Source organism: Rhinoraja longicauda, chromosome 3, assembly GCF_053455715.1.
Source record: "Rhinoraja longicauda isolate Sanriku21f chromosome 3, sRhiLon1.1, whole genome shotgun sequence".
Taxonomy (NCBI): Eukaryota; Metazoa; Chordata; class Chondrichthyes; order Rajiformes; family Arhynchobatidae; genus Rhinoraja; species Rhinoraja longicauda.
This window is the reverse complement of record NC_135955.1, coordinates 12062219-12078024: the sequence shown is the minus strand read 5'-3', so window position 1 is coordinate 12078024 and position 15806 is coordinate 12062219. Positions and strand designations below refer to the sequence as shown.

Sequence of the window (15806 nt, the reverse complement as noted above, 5' to 3'; positions counted from 1 at the left end):
CTATCTTTGCATCATCAGATAGCGTCTCTGCAGGACCGTTGGTGCTTTCATCCATTGTTTGCTTTGGACACACTGTTCCTTTTATATACTTGCAGAAGCTCCTTGTATCTGTTTTATATTTACCAATTTTCTCCATTAATCCTGTTCTTATAATTTTTTAAGATGTTTACTTCTGTCTTACAATTTCCCAATCCTCTTATAAATATTCTTCACAACATTACTGTAGACATTTTCTTTCATTTTGAAACTACTTTAGCCAACTGCCATCTCACCATTGTATATGTCATTATTAAAGTTTAGCACACTGGCTTCAGACACAAGTGAACTGGGTACCAGATTCTTCAATGTATTCATCACTCTTTACCAGGAGATGTCATCTCGTGTCACAAGACGTGCCCAATCCTTGAACCCAACCACCAGTCCAATTTTGGATAAAGCCCATATTGCGGCTGTTCCGTTATTGGAAATTCTCCCTTGCAGAATTCACAAATCACCAGTGAAAAAATTGAGATGAAGAATAAAATATGCACTTTTGGAATTATTGTGAAAAAAATATTATATGGTTTCAGCATACACGCAACGCTCCATAATGCAGGGGACACCTGTGATCTGTGAAGGAAAAGGGAATGTCTCTCCAGAGTGCAGAGGATACACAACGGGTCAGGTGGCATCTGTGCAGAGAGAAAGAGTTCATGCTTCTGATTGAATAGCTGTGACAATAAATAAAGATTGTTGGTGCAGAAAGAAACATAGAAACATCGAAAATAGGTGCAGGAGTAGGCCATTCGGCCCTTCGAGCCTGCACCGCCATTCAATATGATCATGGCTGATCATCCAGCTCAGTAGCCTGTACCTGCCTTCTCTCCATACTCCCTGATCCCTTTAGCAAAAAGGGCCACATCTAACTCCCTCTTAAATATAGCCAATGAACTGGCCTCAACTACTTTCTGTGGCAGAGAATTCCACAGACTCACCACTCTCTGTGTGAAGAAATGTTTTCTCATCTCGGTCCTAAAAGACTTCCCCCTTATCCTTAAGCTGTGACCCCTGGTTCTGGACTCCCCCAACATCGGGAACAATCTTCCCGCATCTAGCCTCTCCAACCCCTTAAGAATTTTATATGTGTCTATAAGATCCCCCCTCAGTCTTCTAAATTCCAGCGAGTACAAGCCCAGTCTATCCAGTCTTTCCTCATATGAAAGTCCCGCCATCCCAGGGATCAATCTGGTGAACCTTCTCTGTACTCCCTCTAAGGCAAGAACGTCTTTCCTCAGGTTAGGAGACCAAAACTGCACACAATACTCCAGGTGCGGTCTCACCAAGGACCTGTACAACTGCAGCAGAACCTCCCTGCTCCTAAACTCAAATCCTCTTGCTATGAATGCCAACATACCATTCGCTTTCTTCACTGCCTGCTGCACCTGCATGCTTGCTTTTAATGACTGGTGCACCATGACACCCAGGTCACGTTGCATCTCCCCTTCTCCCAATCGGTCACCATTCAGGTAATACTCTGCTTTCCTGTTCTTGCCGCCAAAGTGGATAACCTCACGTTTATCCACATTATATTGCATCTGCCATGCATTTGCCCACTCGCCTAATCTATCCAAGTCACTCTGCAGCCTCCTAGCATCCTCCTCGCAGCTAACACTGCCACCCAGCTTCGTGTCATCCGCAAACTTAGAGATGTTGCATTCAATTCCCTCGTCCAAATCATTAAGTGAGATAGAGAGAGAGGGACAGCAATAAAAGAGTGTCTTATGGGGCGAGGCCGGGTTTCCATCGTAATAAGCGATTGACAAAGCTATCTGGGCATTTAGAAAGAGAACACAAAGGAACACGTAGAAGCTGCAAATGCAATCCAGAGCTACAGGAAATGGCCACAGACCAGGCCGTGCCCGCAGAGAGAAGAAAACGAGTTCATAATGCAGATGGATTATCTACAGCAGAGCTGACCAGCTTTGACACAAACAAACAAAGTGAGTAAACTGATATTGTTGATTGCAGAGTCTAGCCTGGAAAGCTACACCCATGCACAGTTCCGAGTAAATGGCGGAATGGCACGGAAGAGCAGATCATGGAGTCACAAAGGGAATGGTCCCCTCAGGATGCTGAAAGTGTAGGCAGGTGGAAGATGTGTCTGTTGGTGTACCCGCACTGATGGTAACAGAAGAAAAAAAGGTTGATCCACTGAATGCAGAGACCAGTGGGTGGGAAATGAGGATCAGGGAAAATCTATTCTTGCTCTGCCCAGGGGAAGGAATTAGCAAAGATGGTAATGAAATAGATTCAAAGCTGCCAAGGCCTCTGTCAGCTAAGTTTGAGAATAAGCCATGGTTTGGGAAAAAGGAAGACAGCTAGGAGGCATGTGAAATTTGAGTTCTATGTGGATGCAGGAATCAGCAGCAATGCAGTTGCAAATGCATCGGACGTACTGCTGAGTCGGACTGACCCGAGGACATCTCCACGTAACCCACAGACGCACGGTCAGAGCTGTGGGATATAGCATCGCCTCGCCCCAAAGTTACATTGCCTGATTCACATCACCTGAACCTGACACTGCCACTGGGGGGCGCAGCATCGCTCCTGTTGACACCGGCATTGGAGCTCAGATGGTGACGTTCACCTCTCTTCAACCAGCAGAAAGTGAAGCCAATCATAAGAAAATAGACCGCATAAATTGCAGCCCGAATGGCCAACGCTCTTAGTCCATCCTCGAATAGGTGGATCTCACGCGTGTCTCTCTGGTGTTCATTCACAGCCACACACGTGTATTTCCCTGGCATCCTGGGGTGAAGCAGCTCTCCCACAGTCAGTAGTTTCTCTGGATCATGTGTGACCCTCATCTCACTACTGTTCAGTGCGCTGTTCCCTGGGCCGATCCACGTGATGTTTGCAGGGGGCTTCCCTTCAGCCCTGCACACAAGGGTGTGTTCTCCAGTTCCATTGTCGCTCTCAACAAACAGCTCCAGGATGGTGGATGGGACTTGGAGAAGGAAGAAATTCAATTAAAACTCATTGAATTAATCATTATTGATGCTGTGTGAGGATAGAGTCCATCTGAATGAGGATTGGAAGAAGACACATAGGAGTTTACAGTGAAATATTTGCAGATTTGAGAAGCACGTGGATCTACGAGAAATGGAGGGATATGGATCATGTGTGGGCAGATGATATTAGTTTAACTTACCATTATGTTCTGCACAGACACTGTGGGCCAAAGGGGCTGTTTCTGTGCTGCACTGTTCTATGCTCTAATATTCAGTGAGAGAACAAACAGGATCCTGGAGTGGATGTGAATGAAAGAGACTGATGCAAATACCCCAGGACGGTCTGTGGATCTTTGCAACACAGACCCTGTCACAGATACAGGGTCTGGAGGTTCAGCAGGTGAATGAGGTTCTGAATCTCTGACCCTGCTGCAGGGAGCTCTGTGCATCCTGGCCGGAATCAGTACTGTCTTCCAACCACTAGGGGCAGTGCTGAGCGAGGGCAGCCCAGAGCAAGGAATGGATTGGGCCGATCTCGGCTCCACCTGTCACTGATCTCATGTCCTCTTACAGCTGATCATGTGATTTTATCGTTCACAGCACAATACAGACAGATCTTTCCTTACCCACAACCTCCAGTTTCGTCTCATCCTGAGTCACCGTCTCCTGTGTGGAATTCATGACCCAAACGTGACAGAAATAGTCACTGCTGTCGTTCAGTCTGAGCTCCTTCACTCTGATAGAGGCGTCTCCCTGGTCTAGTTTTCCCACCAGCTCATATCGACCTCCTCCCTTTATAGGGACATTGTAGGGAGGGTTCACAGAGTGATTAAAGACTGTGGACTCTTCCCGTGAACTCCCCTTCATCCAGCGGATCGTGATGGGGCTGGGATTCCTGATCGAGGGACTGAAGGAGCAGGGCAGTGTGGCAGTGCCATTCTTCCTCCCAATCACCATGGATGCTCTGACATTATCACCTTGCATAGAGAAGAGTTTTAAAGTGTGAATGTGATTTAGAAATTGAATACAATAACCACACAGTCTTTATCAATAGTTCATCCATACTTGTGACTTGGAATCTCCATCCCATTCCCACTCTGATCTAGCTGTTCGTGACGTCCTGCACCATTCTAATAAGGGCCAATCTCAAGTAAAGACACCTCAGCTTCAGTCTGGACACGATGGAGCCTTCAAGGCTCCCAGTGAGCCTTGACCTTGAAGACCGGGAACTGGAGAGGAGGATGGAATGAATGAACGAATGAATGAATGAATGAATGAATAGGTTTATTGGCCAAGTATGTGCATATACAAGCAATGTGCCATGGTGCTCTGCTCACAAATGACAACACAAACATACAGTTAACAATTAAGAAGAAAGCATAAACCCATCAAAACAATAAGGATACAACATTACGGTCTAAACATGTGGGTGAAAATAAACCAGAGCAAAAAAGAGGCTACATACTTTGGTTATTGAGTAGAACTACTAGTGGAAAAAAGCTGTTTTTATGTCTGGCTGTGGCTGCTTGGACAGTCCGGAGTTGCCTTACAGAGGGAAGTGCTTCAAAGATTTTGTGGCCAGGGTGAAAGGGGTCAGAGATGATCTTGCCCGCTCGCTTCCTGGCCCTTGCAGTGTACAGTTCATCAATGAGGGGAAGGTTGCAACCAACAACCTTCTCAGCTGTGCGAACGATCCGTTTCTAGCCTCCGGATGTTGTGCTTGGTGGCTGAGCCAAACCAGACCATGATGGAGAAGGTGAGGACAGACTCAATGATAGCAGTATAGAATTGGACCATCATTGCCTGTGGCAGATTGTGTTTCCTTAGTTGCCGCAGGAAGTACATCCTCTGTTGGGCCTTTTTGACTGGAGTCGATGGTGGCCCCCCATTTAAGGTTCCTGGAGATGATGGTTCCAAGGAACTTAAATGACTCCACAGATGTGACTGTGGTGTTGTTGATGGTGTGTGGGGGGAGGGGAGAGGGAGCTCTTCGAAAGTCTACAATTAGTTCCGCTGTCTTAAGAGCATTGAGCTCCAGGTTGTTACGATGGCACCAGGACGCCAGCTGTGTCACTTCCCGTATGTAGGCAGATTCCTCCCCATCCTGGATCAGTCCAATCAGGGTTGTGTCGTCCGCAAACCTGAGGAGCTTGACAGAGGAGTCTATGGAGGTGCAGTCGTTGGTGTAGAGAGAGTAAAGGAGGGAGAATAAAGGCACGGTTAACTGAATCAAGAGGGCTGGGGGCTGGAGTCTTATGGTCTGCACCCTAAGCTCATCTATGGGAGGCACGGTTCATAGGATCATATGTGATAGGTGTAGAATTAGACCATTCAGCCCATCAAGTCTACTCCGCCATTCAATCATGGCTGATCTATCTTTCCTAATCCCATTCTCCTGTCTTCTCATAACCTCTGACAACTGCACTAATCAGGAATTATGTACTAGGGGGGATTGTGCTTATTTATGAAAACTGATATTCTTGCTGATATGTATGCAAAAATGTATTTCACTGTACTTGGTACATGTGATAATAAAGAAACCATTGAACCGAAAATAGACACAAAATGCTGGAGTAGTTCAGCGGGCAGGCAGCATCTCTGGATAGAATGAATGGGTGATGTTTCGGGTTGAGACCCTTCTTCAGAAGAACTGAGACAGTATCGCAGATGTTGTAGAACTCGCCAGTTCTGATACAAACAGCGAGCAAGTCACCCAAAATTGTTCTATTCAAGTTGACCCAATGAACCATTGAGTCAACATTGAATACAACAATTTCTGGTAAATTTCTCGCAGTTTGTATCAGAAGTTCTACAGCAGGTTATTCATCTGCGATACTGACTCCTTTCTCCTCTCTCCACTGACACTGCCTCATCTGCTGGGTGTTTCTTGCATCTCTGACGTGCATTTTGCAGTTCTAATTTATATCTTTGTTTGTGTTCTCTGTCACCAATTTCCTTCCTTAATTTATCAACTAGATAATTTCATCAACAGCAAACCTAGACTCACTCTTTCAGAGATATTTCCTATTTCCGATCCACCGTCTGTCCACCCTCCTATTTCCGATACAACCTCTGAAACTTCAGCTAACTTATTGAAATTGCAATAATCGTTGAGAGAATAACTGATCAATATTCAATTTTTGCTTATCTTCAGTAGAACTGGTTAGTTCTGATAAAAGAGAGAAAAAGTATCATCCAGAATTCTTGAATTCAATGGAGTCTGGAATGAAGCTGTGAGCCCTGTTGTTCAAATTGCATCAGACTGGTTATAAGGAAGTCACAAAAAATAGTCAGAGGGGGAATTGCAATGAGGATTAAAATTACAAGCAACAGAAAGCTCAGGATTAACCATGCAGATTGAATAAAAGATTTTCCCTCGTTCCCCCACCCATCAACTGCATTTAGTATAAGAAAATAACTGCGGATGCTGGTACGAATCGATTTATTCACAAAATGCTGGAGTAACTCAGCAGGTCAGGCAGCATCTCAGGAGAGAAGGAATGGGTGACGTTGCGGGTCGAGACCCTTCTTCAGACTTCTTCATCAACTGCATTTACTCCTTGGGGAAGCAGCCAACATAATCAAGGATCACTCACACCCGAGTTACTCTCTCTCACCCCCTCCCCATTACCAGAACCAGAGGCTGACAATAATGTCACTGGTGGTCCCATGATTCTTCCATGAACACCAGCAATGGAGATTAGACATGATGTTCACCTATGTCCAACCACTAGAAAGTGAAGCCAATCACAAGAAAGTAGACCAGAAAAATGGCAGCTCCAATGATCAACCTGTCCATTCCCTCCGCACACACAGGTATCTCCCGATACATTATCACTCCCAACAGACAGCTCCAAGATGGTCATCCATTCCTTCTCTCCAGAGATGCTGTCTGTCCCGCTGAGTTACTCCAGCATTTTGTGTCTATCTTCGATTTCGACCAGCATCTACAGTTCCTTCCTACACAAGCTGAGATTAGTTTAGCTTGACATCATGTTTAGCACAGCCTTTTCCTGTGCTGTACTGCTGTATGTACTATATATCAAACAGCACTGAAACAGGCTCTTAGGCCCATTGAGATGTGTCAATTATCAAACATGAATTTAGACTAATCCTATGTGATTCTTCCCATCTTTCCATTGACCTCTATCTCCCTGCCCTGCAAGTCTATCCCTGACCTACACACCAGGGATAATTTACAGCAGCCAATACACCCACCAACCCACACATCAGTGGGACGTGGGAAGAAATTGGAGCACCAAGAGGAAACCAATATGGTCACAGGGAAAACATGCAAACTTCACATTGCTAGGACTGGAGGTTAGAGTCAAACGCTGGCAGCAGCTCGACTCCATCATTGTGCTGCCCTCAATCAAAGAGGGAATTTAGAAGAAAATGTTTTCCCCAGAGAGTGGCCGGGATGTGGAACTGGTTCCTAAAGGGAAAAACTGAGGGGAACAGCAGAGATGTGTTCAAGGTAAAATGCTGGAGGGAGAGGATGAAAATAGTGATCAGTCGTGATCTAAAGGGGAGTGAGGTTGGGCAAAGGAGAGACAATCTGGGCCGAATGGCCCATTCTGTGCTGTGCATTCTCAATTTCAAAGCTGGAATATATTTGGTGATGTAGAAAAATTGGAATTGATAGGTGATTAAGGAAATCAATAGATAATGAATTAGTACAGGAACATGCTGCAGGGAAGGGATCATTATTACATTGAGTAGATCAGCAGCCACAAGAGACTGAATGGCCTACTCATCCTAATTAAGACTTAATCTTTCTTCAATCATCCCAGACATCCATGACAAGCTGGAAAGTCTGATGAGAACATTTACAAGGCTGTTGCCAGGACCTTAGGGCCTGAGCTATAGGGAGAAATTGGGCAGCATTGGACTTTATTCCTTAGAGCACAGGAGGATGAGGGGGGGGATCATATAAAGATGTATAAGATGATAATGGAATAAACAGGGTAAATGCCGAGTCTTTTATCCGGAATTGGAGAATCATGGACCAGGGAATATGTTTAAGGTGAGAGGAGAAAGATTTAATGGGAACCTGAGAGACAACATTTCACACAGAGGGTGGTAAGTATATGGAACGAGCTGCCTGGGGTGGTGATTAAGGCAGAAACTATCACAACCTTTAAAGGGCATTTGACTGGTACATGGATAGGGAAAGTTGAGAATGACATGGGCTAAACGCAGGCCGATGGGACTAGCATCGATGGGGCATCTAGTTGGACTGAAGAACCTGTTTCTGTGCTGTATGAACCAATGTTAAGTTGCCAAGATCAGTAGGAAGACTGGAGAGAGGTAAAAGGTCTGTAAAAAGAATGCCTAATTGAAGTATTATGTGAAGGGAATAGTTCTTAGTCACACTGTGAGCCAGCAGTTGTTTCACATCCCTATTTGCCCTTGAATTGAATGGCTTGCTGAAGCATTTTCCCAAGTATGGATAAGAATCACCCTTCCTTTGACAATTCCTCCACCCTACACCTCCACCCAGACCTGCCGAGTTCCTCCAACAGATTGTTTGTTGTTCTGCGATCCACCCTTGCAGTGGGGCTGATCAGATGGAAAAACAGCTGATGTCCTTCCCCAAAAAGCAGATGTGTGCAATCTCACAACAAGATGATAGTTTCATGTTCTGAAGATGAGCAGGGGAAACGTTTCCCCAAATACCCGGGGTCCAGCATTAATTTTTCAATTATCCATTCATTACTATGCTTCAGAAGATTTTTGCTGTGCTTTGACTCCCTATCTTACGATAGTGACTGAACTTCAGAAGCAGCTCACTGGCAATGAATTGCTCTGGTCCGTCCTGGCTCCGTAACAGATGAGGATCTCAAATGCACAGAAGCCTCCGAAGTTTCACAGACGTCCTCTACAGTGGGGCTCCCCAGTCCCGAGTCTCAAGCGTTCCAATTCAACTCATGATCTGTGACTTCAACGTTATCCGAAATTACCAGGGAGGTTTGTCATGCGCAGGAGGTTTTATTTTCCACTTGCATCCTCGAGCTGTTCTTTTGGAGATACAACCGTTGCGTAAATGCAGCCTGAAGGATAAACAATTTCCATGTTATGATTTTATGCTATTATTGTAAGATTCTGCTGCTTTGATTCAAACCATAGTTATACAGCACGAAAACAGGCCCTTCAGCCCAACCTTCCAATGCCGACCAAGTTGCCCCATCTACTCTAATCCCACCTGCTTGTGCTTGGCCTCCAACCCTCTAAACCTTTCCAATCCGTGTACCTGTCCAAATGTCTTTTAAATGTTGTCATAGTATCTGCCTCAACTGCCTCCTCTGGCAGCTCGTTCCATATACCCACCACCCTCTGTGTGAAAAAGATGCCTCTCAGGTTCTTATTAAATCTTTCCCTTTGCATCTTAAACTTGTCTTAAATGAATCTGGCTCATACAATACGGAAACAGACCCTTCGGCCGAACTTGTTCCTACCTTCCAAGATGCTCATCTACACTAACCCCACTTGCCCAAATTTAGCCCATATGCCTCTAAACCTTTCCTTTCCATGTACCTGACCAAATGTCTTTTAAATGTTGTCATAGTACCTTCCTCAACTGCCCTCCCCTGCCCCCCCCCCTGACCATATACTCACCACCCTCAGTGTGAAAAAGTTGCCCCTCTTTTTCCTATTATATCTTTTAGCTCTCACGTTAAACCTAAATCCTCTGGTTCTTGAGTTAAACCTATGTCCTCTGGTTGACAGCAGACTACACAGAGCCAAGCTACTGTCTGAGGAATCTTGTCCGTAGAATGTAAGGAATGGGGGAGGAAGTAGGCCACTCAAGACTGTTCTGCTATTCAACATGATTGATGAAGGATATTGAGGCAATAGTCAAACAAAAGGGACATATGTCAGATATAGGCAGCTGGGAATCAAGCAAGCCTCTCAAGTATAAGGGATGGTGGTTTACAATTTAGAAGGAAATAATCAGGAGGATAAAAAGAGGACATGAGATTGATATGGCAGATAAGATACCGGAAAACTCAGAGAAATTCTCAAAGTATATTAAGAGCAAAAGGCTAACTAAAGAGAATAGGATCAACATGGTCATCCACGAGAGATGGATGTGGTTTTAAATGAACATTTCTCATCTGTATTTATTGTGGAGAAGGTCATGGAAGCCAAGGAATTAAGAGTAATGAATTGCAATACATTGGAACATATCTACATTACAAAAGAGGTGCTGGCAGTCTTAAGACATATTAGGGTAAATAAATGCCCAAGGCCTGATCAAGTGTATCCTAGGATATTGTGGGAAGCTAGGGAAGGAATTCCAGGTGCTCTGGCAGAGGCGTTTGCATCATCTTTAACCACATGTGTGGTACCGGAAGACTGGAGGGGGGCTAATGTTGTGCCCCTATTTAAGAAGGTCTGCAAGTTCAAGACAGGGAACTACAGACCGGTGAGCCTGTGGTGGTGAGGGGATTACCAGAGGGGATTTTGAGGGTGAGGATGAACCCGGATTTGGAAAGGTAACGACTGATGAGGGATAGTTAGCATGGTTAGCATGGTTTTGTGTGTGACTCATGAAATTGAGTGAGCTTTTGACGAGGTGACGAGTCTATTGACGAGGGTAGAGCTGGTACACATTGCCTGCATGGACGCTAACAAGGCCTTTGCCAAGTTCTCACGTGGCTTGCTAGTCTGGAAGATTAAATCACATGAGGTCCAGGGTGAATGAGCCAATTGGATATAAATTTGGCTTGGTAGAAGGTGGTGGTGATGGGTTATTTTTCACACCAGAGGCCTGTGACTAGTGGTGTATCACAGGGATCGGTGCTGGGTCCACTCAGTATGAAATGGGTTTGCTGTGTTCCCAAGGGATGTCCAGTATGAAATAGGTGTACTTTGTTCCCAAGGGGTGTCCACACAGATGTGTGTATTTTGTCACTCACCGTGTGTTCCGTGTGCCTTACCAGTCTCCTCCTCTTTGCAGGGAGGTCTTTGAATGTGCACATTGCTGTAGAGACTATTCTGAGAAACCGCGGGATCTGAAAAGAACACAGATTGTTATTGCACTCCAGCATCTCTCCCCCACTGTATTCTATCACTCAAACCACCCACTCCCATTTAAAAGACATTGGGACATGTACATGGATTGGAAAGGTTTATAGGGATAAGGGCCAAATGCAGGCAGGTGGGACTAGTGTGGATGGGGCATTTTCGTCGGCTTGAGCAAGTTGGACCAAAGACCTGTCTCCGTGCTGTGTGACTCTGCGAGTTCCCACCTCTGATAATCAACTTCTCGCCTGTTTCGATTGCCCCTCCTGTAGTGGTCCATCTTTTGCCAAGACTGTTCTTCACCCCTCATTATGACACTTGGCAAGCCCCGAGAGAACCCCTCGCTGCTTCTGAGGATACAGAACTGTACTGCAGAACAGACAGCATTGTAATTCCAGGTCTGATGCTTGGCCGTCCGATGGTGGGAAGCGGAAGATAAACAACACCAGGATCCCTAGTAACTATGTCCTGGGTCTTTGTTACTGCTTCCGCTATGTCTGGCCTTTGCAGCACCCTCCCTGAATGTTGGATATGGAGAGCTCTGTACCGCAGGCTTGATGGGAAGCCCAGTGGGTATTGTCAGTGCGAGTGGATGTTTCTAGTCAGTACATCAAGGGTATGCCTTCCAGCCCATCGTGGACACTATTTTGCATGGGGCGTCCACGTCACTACTGTTGTATCACAGCTCACCATGTGCTTACTGTTCCTTACCCATCTCTGCTCCTACTTGGGAACGTCTTCGAACGTGAACAATGCTGTAAATGAGGGGATCTGGAGAGTCACGAGGATCTGGAAAGAACACAAATTTACTGCACAACTTCATCGTCTTGCTTTCTTAACCTCACAATCCCAGCCCCTAAACTACTATCTACCTCTTTGGTGACTGTCCTTGATCGGACTTTGCTGGCTTTACTTTCACTAAACGCTATTCCCTTATCATGTATCTAGAAACTGTAAATTCCAAATGATAACCATCACTGCACTCACCAACATTCCTGTCCAATTCTCCTGGTGTTGGAACTGCCTGAGTGTCTGCCCTGTTTCTTGGCCATGTGTTTAAATGAACAACACTGTAAACAGGGTCCCCTTCAGGCTCCTGTGAACCTGTCAAAGGCACAAAAAAAGCAAAGCATATTTTAATGAAGAAATTAGAGCTCCAAAACTGTCCACCCATCCCCTCCCACAGCGTCAAAACTGTAGATAAAATGGAAGGGAATCACAAAATGTACAGCTTTCCAATCCTATCCTCAGGGGTGGTGGAGGCTTTCATAGATGAGGTTCTTTGTGCAAACCTAACAATAAACGGATCATGTATTGTTACTTTGGAAAGAGTAGGATCAATTCCGAATTACATTGGCCATTCAAGACCAAAGCTGGTGTATTAGAAATAACATTGGTCTCCTTACCCAAAAAGGCAATGCACAGGCAGTTCCACTATACCACACACACTGCATTCTTACGCAACATCTTATTATAGAAAATTACATTCTGAAAAGCATTGTGCCAATGAGAAAAAGGAGGTTAGAGGCTCGGGATTATGAGACTTGCAATAACAAAGATATTTCTCCCACTGGTTTTTCAAAAATAAAGATCTTTTCTATCGCTCCGTTTAGTTTTGTAGCTGTGATCTACAAATACTGATGGCTCAATGTTACATTTAATAGAGTATCACTGCTCAAATGTCAATTGAAATGACTGCTTGGCCACCCATGATTTGTATTCATCAGAGACTGTGGTAACTGATTACTGCAGGGCGGTTACATGAACATGTTTTTCCCCCCTAGGTTGTTTTTTATCCAAGATAGCTTTTTTTCTGCTTCCCAATTTCCAAAGTAACTTTTGACTGGATCTCTACTTCCTGATAGAGATTACTTTATAACCAATTCAGGCTGTATAATAGCATTACCTAATTCAGTAATCGTGTTGTAGCCAATTTGCGATTTCAAAACTTATGTTGAGCAGAACTACCTATACTTTCTTTGCAGGTTGTGCAGCAAAAGTTCATGAGGCTCGTTTCTGGGATTGCAAAGAGTTTAAATAGGTTGGACCTTCAATCTTTAGAGTTAAGGACAGGTGTCCAATACAAAATACTTCCAGTAGGTTCGACAGATCAGATTAATTAAAGGGCGGCACGGTGGCGCAGCAGTAGAGTTGCTGCCTTACAGCGAATGCAGTGTCGGAGACTCAGGTTCGATCCTGACTACGGGCGCCGTCTGTACGGAGTTTGTACATTCTCCCCGTGACCTGCTGGGGTGTTTTCTGAGATCTTCGGTTTCCTCCCACACTCCAAAGATATACAGGTATGTAGGTTAATTGGCTGGGCAAATGTAAAAATTGTCCCTAGGGTGTAGGATAGTGTTAATGTGCGGGGTTCGCTGGGCGGCATGGACACGGTAGGCCGAAGGGCCTGTTTCCGTGCTGTATCTCTAAATCTAAATCTAATTCCCATGACTGAGGAATCTGGAATCTTAGTGCGAGCCCTGGGCCTTGAGGCAAGTCTTTTAAGTATTAATAATCCACTTGAACACACAACCCGATCTGCTCTGAGAGGGATTGTCTTTGCTGATCTAATTAGGAAGCTATGGGAGGGAGGGAGGGAGAGTAGGTGGTAGCAACAATTGAAAGGCCAGTTATTAAATGTGGATTTGAGCTCAGCTTTTCCAAAGAATGTCCTCGATGTGAAAGGAAGTTTGGGCAGATTCCCCCATTACCTGGCTCTGGTCCTTGTGGTTCCCGACCATTGGCCACGCAGGCATCAACACCACACCAACGCTGCTGTGAGCCTGTCAAAGACACAGGAAAGTATTCTGTGAGAATCCCCTCTCGATACCTCTCCCACTCTGCTCCTTAAACATACCTCTACTGTCAGCTCTAACGCATCTGGGCCTCCTAATTCCCTGCTCGAGTTAGAAACATAGAAACATAGAAAATAGGTGCAGGAAGAGGCTATTTAGCCCTTCGAGCCAGCACCGCCATTCATTGTGATCATGGGTGATCATCTACAATCAGTAACCTGTGCCTGCCTTCTCCCCATATCCCTTGATTCCACGAGCCCCTAGAGCTCTATCTAACTCTCTCATAAATTCATCCAGTGAATTGGCCTCCACTGCCCTCTGTGGCAGAGAATTCCACAAATTCACAACTCTCTGGGTGAAAAAGTTTCTTCTCACCTCAGTTTTAAATGGCCTCCCCTTTATTCTTAGACTGTAACCCCTGGTTCTGGACTCCCCCAACATTGGGAACATTTTTCCTGCATCTAGCTTGTCTAGTCCTTTTATAATTTTATACGTCTCTATAAGATCCCCTCTCATCCTTCTAAACTCCAGTGAATACAAGCCTAGTCTTTCCAATCTTTCCTCATATGACAGTCCCTCCATCCCAGGGATTAACCTCGTGAACCTATGCTGCACCGCCTCAATAGCAAGGATGTCCTTCCTCAAATTAGGAGACCAAAACTGCACACAATACTCCAGATGTGGTCTCACCAGTGCCCTATACAACTGCAAAGAAGGACTTATTTGCTTCTGTACTCAAATCCTCTCATTATCAAGGCCAACATGCCATTAGCTTTCATCACTGCCTGCTGTACCTGCATGCCTACTTTTAGCGACTGGTGTACAAGGACACCAAGGTCTCGTTGCACTTCCCTTTACCTAATCTGACACCATTGAGATAATAATCTGCCTCCTCGTTTTTGCCACAAGTGGATAACCTCACATTTATCTACATTATACTGCATCTGCCATGCATCTGCCCACTCACTCAACCTGACTAAGTCACCCTGCAACCTCCTAACATCCTCTTCGCAGTTCACACTGCCACCCAGCTTTGTGTCATCCGCAAACTTGCTAGTATTACTTCTAATTCCATCATCCAAATCATTAATATATATTGTAAATAGTTGCGGCCCCAGCACCGAGACTCCACTCTCCACTGCCTGCCATTCTGAAAGTTCTTTCCTTTCATAATCTTCTTAAAGGCCCTGTCCAATTTCAGATCCTTAAACTTTGCATATGCTTCCTTTTCCTTCGAGTCTAAATTTACAACCTCTCATCATTAAGTCACTCTGACCTACTGATGCAAACTTCCCCAAAAGGCAGTTGCTCCCTAGCTACTTGCCCCAGTAAAAGAACAAAGTGCTATAGAAGTTCAGAGGGCCACACAGGCTCTGTGGAGAGAAATGGATCGATGATGTTTTGGGTCGGGATCTTTCATCAGATTGATAGAGGGGAGAAAGCTGGCGAGTAGAGTTGAAGGGGAACGGGTGTGGCAAAAACTGACAAATGTTGGTAGATTCAGGTGAAGAGGGTTGAGTGGCAGATGGGTGGAGTTTGTAACAAAGGATTGAGATAAAATGAAGACAAAGCTGTGTAGATGTGGAATCAGATAAGGAAGGAAGAAGACTGTCTAATATAAAACCAAAGGGAAGGATGTCGTTAGGCCTCCTTCTGCCCCAGTTTTGAACACTATTCAGTGCCTATCCTGCCCTACCTAGGGATGTTCTGTTGTATTAATCATGCCACATGCTTGCTCAGTAGACTAACAAAAAGTTTGGCATTTCTCCAACAACACTAGCCAATTTCTACAAATGCACCATTGAAAGCAAGATAAAGTGCTGGAGTAATTTAGCAAGTCAGGCAGCATCCCTGGAGAACATGGATAGGTGACGCTTCGGGTCGGGACCCTTCTTCAGACTGATCGGGATACTGTCAGGATGCTTCACAGCTTGGGAACCGCTCCCCAAGACCGTAAGACATTTCAGAGAGTTGTGGATGTAGTCGAGTCCAT

At 45.1% G+C, this 15806-nt stretch overlaps 2 protein-coding genes across 2 annotated transcripts in view; both read right to left on the bottom strand.

The window, feature by feature from the left end:
* Window positions 1–2543: 2543 nt before the first annotated feature.
* Window positions 2544–3974, bottom strand: LOC144611574 (sialic acid-binding Ig-like lectin 15). The gene is made up of 2 exons (XM_078430740.1): window positions 3617–3974; window positions 2544–2986 (listed from the first exon to the last, which is right to left on the bottom strand). The coding sequence occupies exons 1-2, from the start codon at window positions 3972–3974 to the stop codon at window positions 2544–2546; spliced, it is 801 nt and encodes a 266-aa protein (XP_078286866.1).
* A 5007-nt stretch (window positions 3975–8981) lies between these two features.
* LOC144611565 (uncharacterized) overlaps window positions 8982–15806 on the bottom strand; it is a 39480-nt gene continuing 32655 nt past the window's right edge. Inside the window, exons 12-16 of the mRNA XM_078430728.1 lie at window positions 13730–13801; window positions 12006–12122; window positions 11730–11807; window positions 10913–11008; window positions 8982–9043 (exon numbers count right to left, since the gene is read on the bottom strand). Of these exons, the coding sequence (XP_078286854.1) occupies window positions 8982–9043; window positions 10913–11008; window positions 11730–11807; window positions 12006–12122; window positions 13730–13801 (425 nt within the window). The remainder of the gene's footprint in view (window positions 9044–10912; window positions 11009–11729; window positions 11808–12005; window positions 12123–13729; window positions 13802–15806) is intronic.